The following is a 15,754-nucleotide window of genomic DNA, read 5'->3' as shown; positions in this document are numbered from 1 at the left end:
ACATCAGCAGCCCATCCATAGCCATAGCATTTTCTCATGAAGGACCTGGACACTCCAGCTCCCAGATACAGCCCAACCATATTTTGTCCAGAGCATTGTTAGAAGAGATTTCATCTCAGTTTTACTATCATCTCAGTCTATCAAGTTTTTCAAACTCAATCATCCATTAACCATAAATACATCCCTTTGGTCCAACCTAATCCCCAACTTTATTCAATATAATTCAAGCCAATGTCTGGGTTTAGCCTCTGTCCTCTCCCTAGTCCTTATCTTTCCTGAAGATCTCCACCCAAAAAGTTCATCCTTGGTGTGGAAGGATAGAAGTTGGTTTGGGGGTCAGATAACCAGCAGGTCCTCTGAAACTAAAGTTAGCCCTTCAGCCTCAGTTTTCCCATTAGTAAGATGATACAATTGAACAAAAACCCCTTTCCTTAACTCCACCCTCAGCTCATCCACATTTATCCTCATTACATCCATAGAAAACTTCAGCCCCAACCCTACCCTTCACTCATTTGAGGCCCCAAGTATGCCCTGCCGATCCCAATCATTACGATCATTGCTCCAATAGGGTCTTCCTAGGGTCTTGAACTGAGTTTGTGGCTGATTATTAAAGGTCTGTTGCCAAGTATTCCTGATGTTGCAGAGAGGAGAGAGGAGGCAGGGCTGGGGTTGAATTTTATTGCTCAGGTGCAGAGCCCCCACGTTTTGGAGGGGCTCCTCCACTGCTTCCTCCCCCTAGGCTTGTGGCCGATCCCTCCAGAGGGAGACTGCTGAGCTGGTCATGTAGGGAACACATCTTCAGATGCAGATAGTCCAAAGCAGCCACCTTCTCCCTACAAGGAGGGAAAGGAGCACTTAGACACTAGGATATGGGAGCATCACACAGGCTTTGAGGTTTGAGTCAGAAGCAGGAGGTAGTGAGGGTCAGGGGTCACAGGTCATTCCCACTAAGATGCTACTAGCTGGTCATGATGACCATCAGAAGTCAGGTCAGGTCAGGTCAGGAGGACCTAGGGTTAGGGCTCCTACAGTATGTCAAGGGTCATGAAGAGGTCCAGGCTCACATGGGGGGGCAGGTCAAGGGTCTAGGAAAACACTGGGGTCTGATGAGGTCAGCATCACTGGTCAAGGTCATATTTGAAGTCATTGAGAGGGGAGGTCAGGGGTCAGGACCCTCACTCGGGCTTCATCTTGTCCGTGAGCAGCAGGTTCTTGGCCCTGAGGGCCTCATCTTGGGCCAGTCTCAGAGTGGAGCTCAGAGCCTCAGCCCGCACATGCTTTGCCAATGCCTGGCGCTCTAACTCCTGCAGTGACACATGGGAGAGCCAGTGTCTTCTGGGGGGGCCCCTTTTACATTCCCACTCAGCCCACTCAACCCAGGATTTCCAGGCTCCTAGGGGCAGGGGTGGTGCATACCAGGATCTTTTTGTGCAGCCGCTGGCAGCTGGGACACGCAGGGGCCAGGCCACGCTGCTTCACTTCATCTACCAGAGGTGTCAGGGCCCTCTCCAGGAGTTGCTGCAGGGACTCAGATGACAGCTGCTGCCCCTGGCTGGGGGCGGTGGGCTCAGGCTTGAGGTCTTACCTGGACCCCCTCATGTCCAGGAGCAGAACTACCAGAGGCCCAGGAGCTCCCTCCCCCTAATCACTTTCTCATTAGAATCAGGACCCTCCAGCTTCCAGATGCCCAAGACCACCCCCACCTCCAACACTTTCTCATGAGGACCACGACACTCCAGCTCCCAGATACTCTCAAAGCACCCACTCAGACCCAGGTGGGGCTCTCTCCTCCACCCAGGAGGTCTTGCGATTTGGGGAATCCGGGCTTTACCTGCTGCAGCGAGTGCAGGAGACTGGCCGGTCCAAGGCCATGGAGAGCTCGGAGCCTCGGCGGGCGCTGTTCAGTTGTCGCCCCAGTTCTTCCAGCACGGGCTTTACGGGACCCAGGCCCTCCAGCTCCCCCCTCAGTGAAGCCACCGACACAGCAGAACGCTCCACCCTGGGGGCAAGGCAGGTGTGGCGGGGATCAGCAGGCCATACCCCAACAAAGTTGGGGACCTCGATGAGTGTCAACTTGCGGGAAACCCACTCGGGACCAGCCTGGTCCTGCCCTTGCAGCTCCCCAATTGCCCCGCCCTCTGAGGCCCGATTGCTTCATTGTGGCTGTTGGATCAGCCCTCTTTGCCTCCCCTCCCTCAATGGGGATTGGGGGTTCCCAAGCGAGCAGAGTTGGGCAGCCGCCGAGGGGTGGGGGCCTGCTCACATGGTGCAGAGCTCATCTGCCCGGCCCCGCAGCTCCTGAAGGCCCCGCGCAGTCTGGGCCTGCTCCCTCTGGGCTCGCTCCCACTGGCCCAGGAAGCCGTCCAGCCGCCCCCCGAGTGCCCCGAGCAGACGCAAGGCCTCTTGCACCGCGCCCTCCTCCTGATACCAACGCGCAGTCAGCGAGGACACCTCTCTCCTGCCCAGGGAACCGAAGAATCGTGCTCAGGGCCTGCCTGCCCCAGGGACCCCCAAACCCTCCCCCCAGCAGAAGAGTCCCAGAGGCTCTCCCCTGTCTCATCCCTTCCCCCCTCATCTCTTCCTTCCAGCCAGCCAGCCAGCTAACCAACCAACTAGACAGACAGAACCAAGCACCCAACCAACCGACGGATCAAGGGACCAGCCTGGAAGTGAACCACTTTCTGGACAGGTCCCTTCCATGCCGCTGCATCCTAAACTCTCAACTCCATGAGTGACCTTTCCTACTCTGTCCCACTAAGTCTTGGATAGCTTCCCAGCCCCCTCCCCTCCCTCCTTCTGTGGCCCCTCTCCCCATTGGCAGGGCCAGCCTCGGCTCACCTGAGCTCCTCCAGGCCGGCCGTGACCTTCTGCAGCTCCAGTTCTCCACTGTCCCCTGGGCGCCCCAGCCCGGGGCCCTGGCCCTGGGCCTGGCCCTCGCTCTGGCCCTCGGGCCCGTCGCTGAAGTTGACTATAACCTTGATTCCTGAGGCCTCCGTCTGGGGCGCGGCAGCGGGGCCGAAGCCAAGCCCAGGCTCCGGCTGTGGCTCCGGCTCGGGGTGGGCCTCGGGCTTGGGCTCGGGCTTGGGTTCAGGCTCCGGGTGAGGTGGAGTCTCTTCGGGGGGCAGGGTGGGGCAGGAAGAGACCAGCGAGTGGCTGGACAGTCCGGTCTCCAGCGGCTGCTCGAGCTCGGGCAGCTCAGCCTCCTGCCGTCGAGGGGGCTCATCCTGCAGCTGCTGCTGGAGGAATCGGAGTTTCTCCTGGGGAGGCGAGGAGAGGGGGGTCCTGCTGGCAGCCCGATCCCGACCCCTTCTGCTGTCAATCCTTGGGAGGTACTGTTGCCTGACCACCCCTCCCCCAACACCTCCCCAGCTTCCCAGCACCTACCCCAAGACCCGGGTGACCCTCACCTCCAGCAGGGCCGAGTTCTGTTTCAGGACGTTAGTCTTTATCTCAGCATCTTCCACTGAACGGGTCACCTTACGGCAATTCTCCTGGGACCGGACATCTGGGGCTGGGGGTGGGGGCTAGGAGTGGAGGCCCCACCCCCTGGGGTGCTGGGACTCCCTTTGGCCCCTCCCCTAGCCCTAAACCTGTCCTCCGCATAGACTCCTTTCCCACGACTGATCCCCCCACCCTCCCACAGGTCCCCCTCACCACCTGTTCACCTTCAGCTGGCTGCAGTATCCCTCCAGCTCTTCGGCCTCCTGCCTCCTGCGTTCCAGGTTTTCACTCAGCACGGAACACTCACTCTGTGGGTGAAAGAGCGAGAAGAGTTGGGAGCTGGCAGGAGATGGGGGGGCCAGAGAGGGAAAGGGATTCTCTGGGTTCAAGGGGGTATGGGATGGTTCTACAGGCTCAGCAGGGTGTCCAGGGCAAGGGCCCCCCCCCCAACCCCAGCCAACCCAGGAGTCACACATGGAGGGCCTGGGGGTGAGGAAGGGGAAGGGGCTGTTCCAGGCATTGATTAGAGGCACCTGAAGTGACTGGACGTGTTGATTGACACGGGTAGTCTTCTCCTTGAGGCTGGTGATGGAATCCTTGGCCCGAAGCAAGCCGCTGTTCACCCCATTCTGTAGGAAAGGAGGGGCTCAGGGCCACGGTTACCCCAAATTTAGCTGTTTGTGTTCCCCAGCCCTGGAGCCAGGCTCTAGTGCTGGGGAAGGGGAACAATCTTTTTCTGAGATTCTTGGATGTGGGGTTCACTCATGGGCCCACCTCAGTCTCTTCCCACTCCTGAGTCTGTCCAAACAAAGGCCGACCACCCACTTCCCAGAGATAAGGCTGATCCTGTAGAGGGGTTGGAGGAGACACTGTTGAGGCCCCCTCCTCACAACTACCGAGGTGTTTCCTAAAACACAGCTCACTGAGCTCTCAATTCTAGTGGCTCTCCCAGGGCCTTAGGACCTTTGGGGCAGCCCAGGAGGAGGTGCTCTCTTTAGGTCCTCTTGGGCTTGTCACCCACAATCTCAGCCTGTTTCCACTTGCCCTCCTGTTGACCCAGAATTCCTACTTTCTATCCAACCCAAGGTCAGCCTCTACCTTCCAAGTTCAGCCTTTCCTGCCTCCCCCCCACCCAGCCCTCCCAGTGCTCCTTCTTCCTCTCCTAATAACTCTTGATGGCCTACTTTCCATCAAGACTAAGGTCAGCCTCTACCTTCCAACTCTGCCCATTCTTGATCCCCCCCCCAGTGTCTCTGTTCCCCTCCTGATGACCTAGAATTCCTCCTTTCCATCAAGACCAAGGCCAGCTTCTATCTTCCAAGTCCGATCTTTCCTTACCCCCAGTGTATATGGATTGGTCGTGTTCCTTGACCTTTGACAGCTACTGGTCAACCTGGGCCAGCAGTCTTGAGGAAGACCCAGGTTCTAATTCAGCCTCAGATCCTGAGCAAATCATTCAACTGCTTCCTGCCCAGTTTCTTCAATTGTAAAATGGAGATAACAGCACCTACCTCCCAGGATTGTCCTCAGGATCAAATGAGATGACTTTGCCTGTACTGGGTTTGGCATAAGAGTAGGTATTCTAAAATTCTTAGTTCCCTTCCCCTTTCCTTTGTCTTCCAATCCCCTACTTAATAAATGGTGCTTAATAAATGGTGATCGATTAGTTGGTTGGCTCCCTGACATTCAAGATACAAACTTGAAATTTGACCCTTAAAGTCCAGAGCCCAGACCTTGGTACCCTGAGCCCAGATCCCAGAACCTATCATCCCTCTGCCCTTTTGAGTCTCCCTCAGGTTCCAGTCTAGTCTGGGGTGGGGGTTTTGGGGGGGATGGGGGGGGATGGGAGTCAGTTTCTACTTTGTCATTCTGATTCTGGGCCAGGAAGTGAGGGAGTATGGAAACCTGGGGCATCCTCAGATCCCACTGGCAGAACTTCAAGCCTGAAGGCACATTACACAACCTAGAACCCTACATTCCCTGAATCCTGTCCTCTCTGGCAGGAAACTGAAGGCCATTGACAGGAGCCCACCCTGCATCTTGGTGACCCCAAATGTATGTTCTGGAACCTGAGGCTCCAGGTCTAAAAGAGTCATAATGTGAGTCCCCACAAAAACCTGTCTCTAGTGGTCACACCACCCTCAGCCTGCAGTTTGGGTCCAAATGAGCCTTGAGAACCAGTCTTCAAATGAGACCCTTTGTTCTAAGGGAGGATCTCAAGAATTAGTGCCTAGAACCACAGGCTGAGACTTGGAGCAGAGGTGGTCCCGGGGCTTTACCAGCAGGTCAGTGATGTCAGGGTCATCAGGGGCCCAGCCAGGGGCTGAAGCTGGCAAGCTCAGGGCTGGGGTGGAGGAAATCCCAGAGGCAGGCAGGGCTGGCAGTTCCTTGGTGGTGGGCTGGATCCTATTGGAGTCTGGGGGCTCCACAGCTGCCAGGTTGAGGAGGGAGACGTTGGTGCAGGCTGAGGAGCGCTTCAAGTTCAGGCACCACTGCATGGGCTCATGGGACATCCGGGGCTCCACACTGGAAGAGGTAGCTGGTCAGCTCCCCTGGCCTTTCCCACTACCCCCCAGCCCCCCAGCAAGCCCCAGGACTCAACCCTGGAGGAAACAGGTGGCTCAGGTCCCCAGGGACTCCTGGGAATCCCAGTTGCCTCTTCTGTCCCCTAACTAGCAAGTCCCAGCCCTCTACCCACCCATGGAAAGACACAGCCTTCTTTTTCTTAGTTATCCCCTTTCCGGGGCCAGAACCAGCCCCTGGGACCTCAGGCCCCAATGGGGTCCGGTTCTCAGCCCCTGCCGGGGGGTCTCCGGCTTCATGGATCTCCTTGGATTGCCAGATTGTCTTAACCACCACACTCGCCATGATGTGAGTGGTAGGGGCGGGGCCCGGCCCAGGTGCCGGGGAGGGGGGTGGGGGGTCCACCGAGACCCACCACCCACTCTGACCTCTGATCCCAGCCTCCGCCAGCCTGCCTCACAAAGGGCTCAACCACTTAGAGATACCCTCCTAGGGGTGGGAGGACTCTAGAATCTATGAATCCAGTCTCTCCTCCTTTGCTAGAACTACAATGGACTCTCCCAGGGCCTTATCTAGAACATTAGCCCACCATACCAAGCAACCTAGGAGTCCTTTCCCCCCACCTCTGCAACCCAGAATAGAAATTCCCAAACAATCTTCCCAGAACAGGGCAGTGAGCCTGCTCATTTGATCCAAGGGGTAAGACATTTACCTCCATCTAGAATTTATAAAGAGCTTCACTGTTTCCATTCCTTGAAACTTCACCTCTCTTGGACCTCAGCATACCCAGTGACCCTTGATGCAATGAGATTAGAGGTCATCATTTCATACTGTGGGAAGAATACTTTTTGGTTGAATATCAGTACTGAGAGTGAATGGGGCCTCTGAATGAGTCTCTTTGAATCAAAGTCATTATTAAGAGGTCTCAGAAACTGGATTCTGAAGAGTTGTTGAAGGTCTGGTTTTGAGAGATTGACTTTCCAGCCCATTCCTGAGGAGTGAAGAGAGGGCTTAACTGTAGCAGGTCTAGACCCAGGATATATCAATGAGAGTTGTTATCTACAGATATCTTGGAATGGAGGACTCAGGCTGAGGGAAATCCCAACCAAGAGCCTTTAGGACCAACATCTGCTCAGCCACAATCTTACATAATCTCTGGTCACATTAACCAAATGGTGTCCCATCAACTGAATTTTGCTTCAACCACAAAGAAGCAAGAGTGTAACTAGAGACTGATATAATTGTGAATTTAGGCTGAGAACTGTCCCTCTGCTCTCTTAGCTAGATATTGAGTGACTATGACTGAGCTCAGAACTTTTCATCTAAAATTAATTCCTTAAAGCCAAAGAGGAGTGAACCAAGAGACTCTCAAGGGCCCCCAGACTTATTTCCCCCTCCCACTTCAAATGAATTATAATAATTAGGTAGTGGCAGAGGCAAAGGACAGACTGAGGAAGAAAACTTTCATTTGGGTAGATCAGGAAAAGTTTCAAGAAGGATGCCAGAGAGACAAGAAATTCTAAAGGTGGGGAGGAAAAGCAAATCTGTCTGAGGCATGGGGAAGAACTTCTAGAAAGGGATGGAGACAACAGATGGCCTGTCCAGGAGTCAGTTTGGCTAGAACATGGTGGGCCCTTGAGGGCTACTTTTCTTCCAGGAAGCAATATTAATTATCCATTGAGGGAACCTGATAATTGAATTGACCCATCAATCCAGTAGTATTGTCACTTGCTGGAAAAGTCATGAGCCTAAGAGGCTTAAATTTCCCTTCTGGAGACTTCAGAGCACAGATATCTAGATGTCTCCCCCCAGTTCAAGCCTATACTCTCCACAGGCTAAATGGATGGGATTAGCACCTGCTGGCCAGATTTGAAATTAATTATCTATGCATATGTCTCTCTTAAGCCCATCATCCCATCTGGTCTCTCCGGAATTAACATATTCAGAAGCTTGGTGTATAGTGATAGTTTATTGTTATTATTATTACTTTGTTGTTGTTTTTCAGTCAATTCAGTCACCCCATTTGGGGTTTTCTTGGCAAAGATACTGGAGTGGTTTGCCATTTCTTTCTTTAGCTCGTTTTCTAGATGAGGAAACTGAGTCAAATAGGATTAAGTGACTTGCTAAGAATGTCTGAGGCCAGATTTAAGTTCAGAAAGGAAGCCTAGTAGCCGCATAGTCTAGATTCATATCAGATACACTAAAGTAGGAATGGTCAACTCTACCACCTCATCCGAGTGATGTGATCACAGAAAATGAGCCAGATGTCAGGAAGCCAGGTGCTGATGTGTTCTTGTTGGTCCTTCCTTTTCATTGCAGGTGACATCTTGACTTGCTTGACTTACCTGTGGATTGGATTTAAATGAGGCAGAGTTGAACAGTCTTCAGCTTCACTCCCAAAGTGCAGAGGCACCACAGAAGTCAGGAGAACTGGTGATGACCTGGGATATGGTGTATGATCTTGGAATCTTTGATGTCTAACCAAGCTCCACTGCTTTAGTCACCTTCATGGCCATTGGGGTAACTTGCTTTATTAGAGTTTTCCTAATATCAAGCCTAAACTTTCCTCTTTGCAACTCTCCCCCCCCATTATTTATAGTAATGACCCTCAGAACCAAACTAAGTCCATGTCCTCCTTCACATACTCAGAAAGAACAATCATGTCCCTGTTGAGTCTTATCTTATCCAGGATAAGCAATCTCAATTCTTTCAACTGATCCTTATATGTCAAGGTCCTTGACCATCTGGTTGTTCTCTCTCTAGCTTATTAAACTGGCACCTGGAATATTTGCACTTTTCCACATAGAGTTTGTCTGCTGAGAACAGAGGATGATGGGATCCTCCCATCCTTATTCCTAGGAACAATTTTTCAATGCAGGATAAGAATATGTTGGTTTTCCACTGCTGATGCATGTTGAACTTGTGGCCCACAAAACCCCCCATATATTTTTTCTTATGAATTGTTGTTCAGCCATATCTTCTTCATCACATTCTTATGAAACTGATTCTTTGATCTAAAGCACAGGATTTATGTGATCATCTCATGAGATGATATGCCTTTGAGTACATTTGCTAGACATGTTCATTCTTCCTAGTCAGTTATATGTATTTGTGGGAGTTTAGGCCCCTGATTGGGGGGGGGGATGTTTATTACTGCTTTTCTTTTTATATTATTTCATTAAATGCTTTTGCTTTGAATTGTGTCCTTTGTCTGATTAGTGAAAGTAACCATATTGGTGGGGGCTTGTGAATTATGTTTTTGAGCACATGTAAATCCATGAGATATGTCAAAATGAGTAGTTTTTCTGGAGGGCCCATGAGTAAAAGGGGGTGCCCTCAGATGCTATGCAAAACTAAGCAGTTGGACTCCTACTGGACTCTTCCCTGCTCCTCCACTTAGATATTAGTGCTCTCCCCACCAAAATTACTTTGCAGATGTTATCTGCATACATAGTAGAATTAAGCTCCTCGATGACTGAGATTATTTCTTTTTCTCTTCATATCCTCAGTGCTTTGCAAGTAGTATAAGCTTACTAAATATTGGTCAAATTGTATTAATTTTATCAGAACTAATTTGGAGTACTGTGATCAGTTAATTCATCTGACAAATACTTTATTGTCTACTATATAATGTGTTGTTTAGATCTAATTACCACATATTAGAAAGGACTTTGATAAGCTGGATAACAGCAAAGAGGTGGCAATCAGATGTAAGGGCTCAATTTCTTAGCCCATGATAACCAGGTGATAGGACTAGGGATGTTTAGCCAGGAGAACACTTTGAAGGCACACAAAAGCTTTTCAAGTATTGGTACTTGGAGGACTTGTTAACTATAGGAAAGATTGATTTCTTTGGTCCCAGAAGACATTATTGGAAACTATTAGAAGTTGTAAAGAGGGGTGGCTAGGTGACGAAGTGGATAAAGCACAGGCCCTGGAGTTAGGAGGACCTGAGTTCAAATCCCACCTCAGACACTTAATAATTACCTAGCTGTGTGGCCTTGGGCAAGCCACTTAACCCCAATGCCTTGCAAAAACCTAAAAAAAAAACCCCAAACAAACAAAAAAGCACCACTACTTAAAAGTGCTGGGCATTCAAAAAGAGGCAAAAGACAGGCCCTGTCCTCAAGAAGCTTAGAATCTAATGAGTCAATCAACCCAACCTTTTTTTTTTTGTTGTTGGGTTTTTTTTTTGGCAAGACCATGGGGTTAAGTGACTTATCCAAGGCCACACAGCTAGGTAATTATTGTCTGAGGTCGGATTTGAACTCAGGTGCTCCTGACTCCATCCATTGCACCACCTAGCCGCCCCCATCAGCCCAACCTTGCTGAGCAATTTGGTAAGGTTCAGAGTCACAGAGCTCTCCTACTTAGGTCTTATTCTTCCACCTTCAGCACAATCATTTGTGGAGGATTTTCCCCTTTGAAGTTAATCAGATCATCAGGTGGTCTTCTTCTTCAGGCACCAGTAAAGTGATTATTTCATTACCGAAAAGTAAAAGTCCTTGTTCCATGAAGATTCGACGTCTACTACACATAACAGTAAATCTATACAGAAGAATTGCAAATTTACATAAAATAGTTACATACAATGTGATGTTGGAGAAAATAAATTACTGGGGTCAGCAAAGAAGTCTGCCAGAAATAATTAATTTGTGATTATTTTCAATCCAATCATTTTTCTACTTAGAGAGAGAAATGTCCAAATAGAAAAAAATTCCCTCATGACCTTGGATATCTCTCTAACAAGTCACTTTGTTGTCACCATTTATAGGATTTCTGGACAAGAAATATTTCACAGTCAAGACTGAGTGAAGGTCCAGAGTTTAGGTAACAGTTGAGTTAAGAACTGGCTTAATTGGAGTTAAGGATTGACTTAATTAAACAGAACAAGAGTCACAACTTCTGGTGCATTCCAGAGAACCATTTTCCTAAAACTGTTCAATCACTCCCAGATGATACCCTTTAAGATTTCTCTTTCCAATTGGTTGAAAATGAACAAAAGAGCTTTTTTCCATGAACTGAAATAAAGAAACTTCTTTCTCTTAGGTGGATCATTAGTATAATCCCTTCAGGAAAGGGGATACTGCACCAGTCAATCCAAGGTAAGTGCATCAATCAAGAGCCCCCCAATTATTTCAGGGAAATAATTATTTTTCTCATATTCCACCACACACTGGTCCTGTAGAGGCTAAGCCAAAATTCAGCCCTTCCTCCATATTGCCATTTTCAGATTAATTATTTCAGCAAAGTTTCTCCCTGGGCTGATTTTAGCAAGGGGAACAGAACACTGTTTCAGAATGGATAGTGACAATCAGATTCCTCTTTCAAATTGGTCCAAAGGTTCCAACTAGGATCATTTAAAATATTTTCTTCATATTTATAATAGTTGGAGGGTGAGGGCAACAGAATCAGAAAAGACCCAAGCATTTATTAAAATGTACCAGATAGTGTTTTCCTCTGGAAGGAGGTGAATGAGTTGAGACTTGAAGGAAGTAAAGGATTTTATGAGATGGAGATGAGGAGGGAAAGTATTACAGAATAGATGTATCCATTACAATGGAGACGGAAGATGGAGCATTTGCCTGTACCCCAGAATGAAAGAAGTTTGGAAAGATAGATGGGGGTCAGACATTCAGTCACTGGGCATTTATGAAGTGTTTACTATGAGACAGATTAAGAGCTAAGAACTGGGGATACAAATAATGGCAAAAGGATCCCAGGGAGCTCGCACTATAATGGGAAAGACTGTAGAAACAACCATGAAGAAACAAGTTACATACAGAGTAAATGACTTGGGAAGGGCTTTAAAGGCTAAACTTTTGTGTTCTAGAGGCAATGGGGAGCCATTGAGATCCAATGAATAGGTGAATACCATGGTAGACCTAACTGTTAAGGAAAATTACTTTAGCAACTATACAAAGAATGGAATGGAAAGAAAACAAACTTGGCCAATGAGAAGGTGATTGCAATAGTCCAGGAAAGGGGTAATGAACTATGTGAGTACAAAGTAAGGGACAGATGCTAGATGTTATATTGGTAGAAAAGGCAAGATCTGGCAGTAGACTGGTTAAATGGAGTGAGGATGAGTGAGAAGCTGAGGTTAATGCTGTGCTTACAAACATAGGGAATTACAAGGATCATGGAACTTTATTTTTTAATGTTATTTTAATTTTTCAATTCCATGCAAAGATAGTTTTCAACATTCATATTTTTTGTAAGATTTTTGAGTTCCACATTTTTCTACCTCTCTCCCTTCCCTCCCCTCCCCCATGACAGCAAACAATCTGATATAGTTTATACATGTATAATAATGTTTAATATATTTCTATATTAGTCATGTTGTGAAAGAAGAATCAGATCTAAAGTGAGTTAAAAAAGAGAAAAAGAAAAAAAAACATAAAATTAGTTTTAAAAAATGAAAATAGTATGCTTTGGTCTGCATTCAGACTCTATAGTATTTTTCCTCTGGATATAGATGGCATTTTCCATCAGAAGTATTTTAGGATTGTCCTTGATCAGTGCTGAATGAAGCTGAGTCTAACATAGCTGATCATCTCACAATGCTGCTGTTAATGTGTACAATGCTCTCCTGGTTTGGGTCCCTACCCTCTTTCTGGACTTTCTGAAGTCTGCCCACCCTGATTTCTTATAGAACATTAGTACTATATCATAATTTGTTTAGCCATTTCCCAACTGATGAGCATCCTTTCATTTTCCAATTCTTAACCATTACAAAAAAAGCTGTTATAAATATTTGTATATATGTGGGTCTTTTTAGATCATGATACTTTTTTTTTTTGGTTTTTGCAAGGCAAATGGGGTTAAGTGGCTTACCCAAGGCCACACAGCTAGGTAATTATTAAGTGTCTGAGACCAGATTTGAACCCAGGTACTCCTGAGTCCAAGGCCGGTGCTTTATCCACTATGCCACCTAGCCGCCCCACTTTCTTTTTTTCTTAAAAATTTTATTTATTTAAGGCAATGGTGTTAAGTGACTTGCCCAAGATCTCACAGTTAAGTAAGTATTAAGTGTCTGAGGTGGGATTTGAACTCAGGTCCTCCCGACTCCAGGGCCTATGCTCTATCTACTGCACTACCTAGCTGCCCCAAGATCATGATACTTTCAGCAGAGATAAAGAAGTTGGAAGAAGGGACAGTTTCATATAAAAGAGAATGAATTCAGTTTGCCCATGTTTTAAGTTTAAGGTATCTTTAGGACATCCAATGAGAATGTTCAATAGCCAGTAGGGTCATGTGGTTCTGAGGTTCAAGAGAGATTAGGAATGGATAAATACATGCGAGAGTCATTTATATAGCAATAATAATTAAACCTTGGAAACCAGTGAAGTCTCTGAAAGAGAATAGAGAAAGAAAAGAGAATAAGAACTAAGCCAGAGCCTTGGGGAACACCTTCAGTTTAAGGGATTCAACATGGAAGGAGACTGAAGAGTGATCAGAGAAGCAGGAACAGAGTCACTGTCGATAGGAAGGATGAGTATCACAAAAAGAAAATAGAGAAAATCTGAGTTTAATCTGGAGAACCCAAAGATATCGGGGGATCTATGAACTTGAATGGGGGAAAAATGATAACTTTAGTTCAATATAATTGACTTCTTTTGTAGTTAAAATGCATATATATGATGAATTTATAAAAACATTGTTCTGAGAAGTTTATTGGGTTCCCAAGATTGCCAGAAGGGTCTATGAGACAGAAAGGGTAAAGACCCTCCCTCTGACTTGTGTGGAGGTTTAAGATGCTACTGAGAGGTCAAGCAAGATGAAGACAGAGAGAAAAATAAAAAATAAAAAAAAACAAGACTGAGAGAGAAGATCATCAGATCTGGTAATCAAGAGATTGTTGGTGACTTCAGAGTGAGCAGATCCAGTTGAGAAATGAGGACAGAAGATAAATTGGAAAAGATTTTATGTGAGAAAAGTAGAGTTAGAGACCAGAGAAATCATGATGTCCTTTTCTAGGTATTTGATTGAAAAAGAGAAGGTATATACAAAAGATTATATATATACATATATATATATATATATATATACACATACACATACATACATACATACCTACACACACATATTAGAAGCACACTTCAGGATGTTTAAAGTTAGTGAGAAAGGTAGGAAAAGGTTGAAAGATAGGGAGAGAAAGAGAGAGTCTGGAACATCCTGGTGACTGGGATAGAGAATCAATTAGGGGGCAGCTAGGTGGCACAGTGGATAAAGCACTGGCCCTGGAGTCAGGAGTACCTGGGTTCAAATCCGGTCTCAGACACTTAATAATTACCTAGCTGTGTGGCCTTGGGCAAGCCACTTAACCCCGTTTGCCTTGCAAAAACATAAAAAAATTTTTTTTAAAAGAATCAATTAGGGAGCAGGGGCAGATATATGTCTCAATGGTAGAATACAGGACCTGGAGTCAGGAAGACCTGAGTTCAAATCATACTTCAGATACTAGCTATGTAACCCTGGGCAAGTCACTTAACCTGTGGCTGCCTTAATCCACTAGAGGAGGAAATGGCAAACCACTCCAGTGTCCTTTACAAGAAAAGCTCATTAACAGTAAGGTCTACAGAGTCATGAATCCAAGAAGTCTGAATGAGAAGAAAAAAAGAATTGTCTTTCTGCAGTGAGGAACCACTTGAGACTGGAGAACATAAATCTGGGTAAGGAACTCACTGGCTCCTTTGTGACATTTCTTCCAGATCCTCTCTTAAATGCAGGGGAGGCAGAAGGTGGGGAAATTTGCAGAACTTTGACAAAGCATGAGCACTGAGGTACAGAGAAACTTTGAAAGAGCTCACAATCTGTCCTTTGTTATTTTTTTATTTTTATTTTTTTAGGTTTTTGCAAGGCAAACGGGGTTAAGTGGCTTGCCCAAGGCCACACAGCTAGGTAATTATTAAGTGTCTGAGACCGGATATGAACCCAGGTACTCCTGACTCCAGGGCTTTATCCACTGTGCCACCTAGCCACCCCTGTCCTTCGTTATTTAAGAAAGTCATGACATCAGGGGGTGATGCGATGACATGCACATAAACTGGATTTGAGTGAGGGGTGCTGTGCTAAACCCCCAGCATCACTTTCTCCTCCAGAGCCATTTGGGTCCAGTGGCCAAATATGGATCAGGATGACTGGACATGGCTCTGGATATGAGGCAGTCAAGGTTAAGTGACTTGCCCAGAGTTACACAACTAGTAAATGTCTGAAGCCAGGTTCAAATAATCATGTATAAAAAAAGCTATAACCAGGTTAAATTGATGACAATCAACAGAGTTGATGAAAGATTCTGATAGTGACAATGTCAGGGAAGGGATGGCTTTGGACTTCCCCTCCAGGACCAGGATGTTATGGGAAATGAGTAAAAGTGGTAGCCAGTATTTGAGAGAAAGGCTACAGATGCAATGACATGTGGGAAAAACAAGGTCTTTATGAGTTTGGATAGATAGAAAGAACACAAAAACAAAAGGTCTGAAATGAAGGTGTTAATTCTAGAACAGGAGATTCAGGGGGCACAGTGAGCAAGGCTGTAGTCATAGAACATGGGAAGGATAGAGTTGAACTGAATGGAGAAAAGAGAATAGGGAAGTGGGCTGGTTATGGCTTACACATAGGTAGCTGGCAGTTTATCATTGATGGGTTTTGGGAGATGAAGAGGTAGGATACATTTGTTAGTTATTGGGGTTGATTTAGGGCTTAAGGTATCGGGTACCCCTTTGGACTTGGTGATCTCCAAGAGAGATGGACTTCAATTCAAGAGAGATATAATGACATATATTGA

The 15,754-nt window shown here is 46.9% G+C and overlaps 1 protein-coding gene across 4 annotated transcripts; it reads right to left on the bottom strand.

Moving 5' to 3' along the window:
* Nucleotides 1-664: 664 nt before the first annotated feature.
* On the bottom strand, nt 665-6,377 carry TSKS (testis specific serine kinase substrate). Of its 4 annotated transcripts, none has more exons than XM_074219706.1 (12): nt 6,140-6,377; nt 5,721-5,967; nt 4,216-4,287; nt 3,975-4,070; nt 3,666-3,749; nt 3,408-3,491; nt 2,839-3,257; nt 2,264-2,458; nt 1,832-1,999; nt 1,417-1,552; nt 1,180-1,304; nt 665-833 (listed from the first exon to the last, which is right to left on the bottom strand). In XM_074219706.1, exons 1-12 carry the CDS (start codon nt 6,307-6,309, stop codon nt 677-679), a joined length of 1,953 nt encoding a protein of 650 aa, XP_074075807.1. In that variant the 5' UTR covers nt 6,310-6,377; the 3' UTR covers nt 665-676. The 4 variants fall into 4 exon arrangements, with proteins under 4 accessions (XP_074075807.1, XP_074075808.1, XP_074075810.1 ...); XM_074219707.1 differs by having other exon boundaries at nt 2,839-3,233; XM_074219709.1 differs by lacking the exon at nt 3,408-3,491.
* Between the last annotated feature and the right edge of the window lie 9,377 nt (nt 6,378-15,754).

Source organism: Macrotis lagotis, chromosome 1 (genome assembly GCF_037893015.1).
Source record: "Macrotis lagotis isolate mMagLag1 chromosome 1, bilby.v1.9.chrom.fasta, whole genome shotgun sequence".
In the NCBI taxonomy this organism is placed as follows: Eukaryota; Metazoa; Chordata; class Mammalia; order Peramelemorphia; family Peramelidae; genus Macrotis; species Macrotis lagotis.
The sequence above is the reverse complement of the archived record's forward strand: the minus strand, read 5'-3'. Positions and strand labels throughout refer to the sequence as shown.

Excerpts from the sequence above, each read along its gene's own strand:
- TSKS (XM_074219706.1), bottom strand. The coding sequence starts at position 6,309 with ATGGCGAGTGTGGTGGTTAAGACAATCTGGCAATCCAAGGAGATCCAT. Across the intron at positions 5,968-6,139 it reads AAGGCTGTGTCTTTCCATGG|TGTGGAGCCCCGGATGTCCC; the intron begins GTGGGTAGAGGG and ends TACCTCTTCCAG. Across the intron at positions 1,553-1,831 it reads TCCTGCACTCGCTGCAGCAG|CCAGGGGCAGCAGCTGTCAT; the intron begins GTAAAGCCCGGA and ends CACCGCCCCCAG.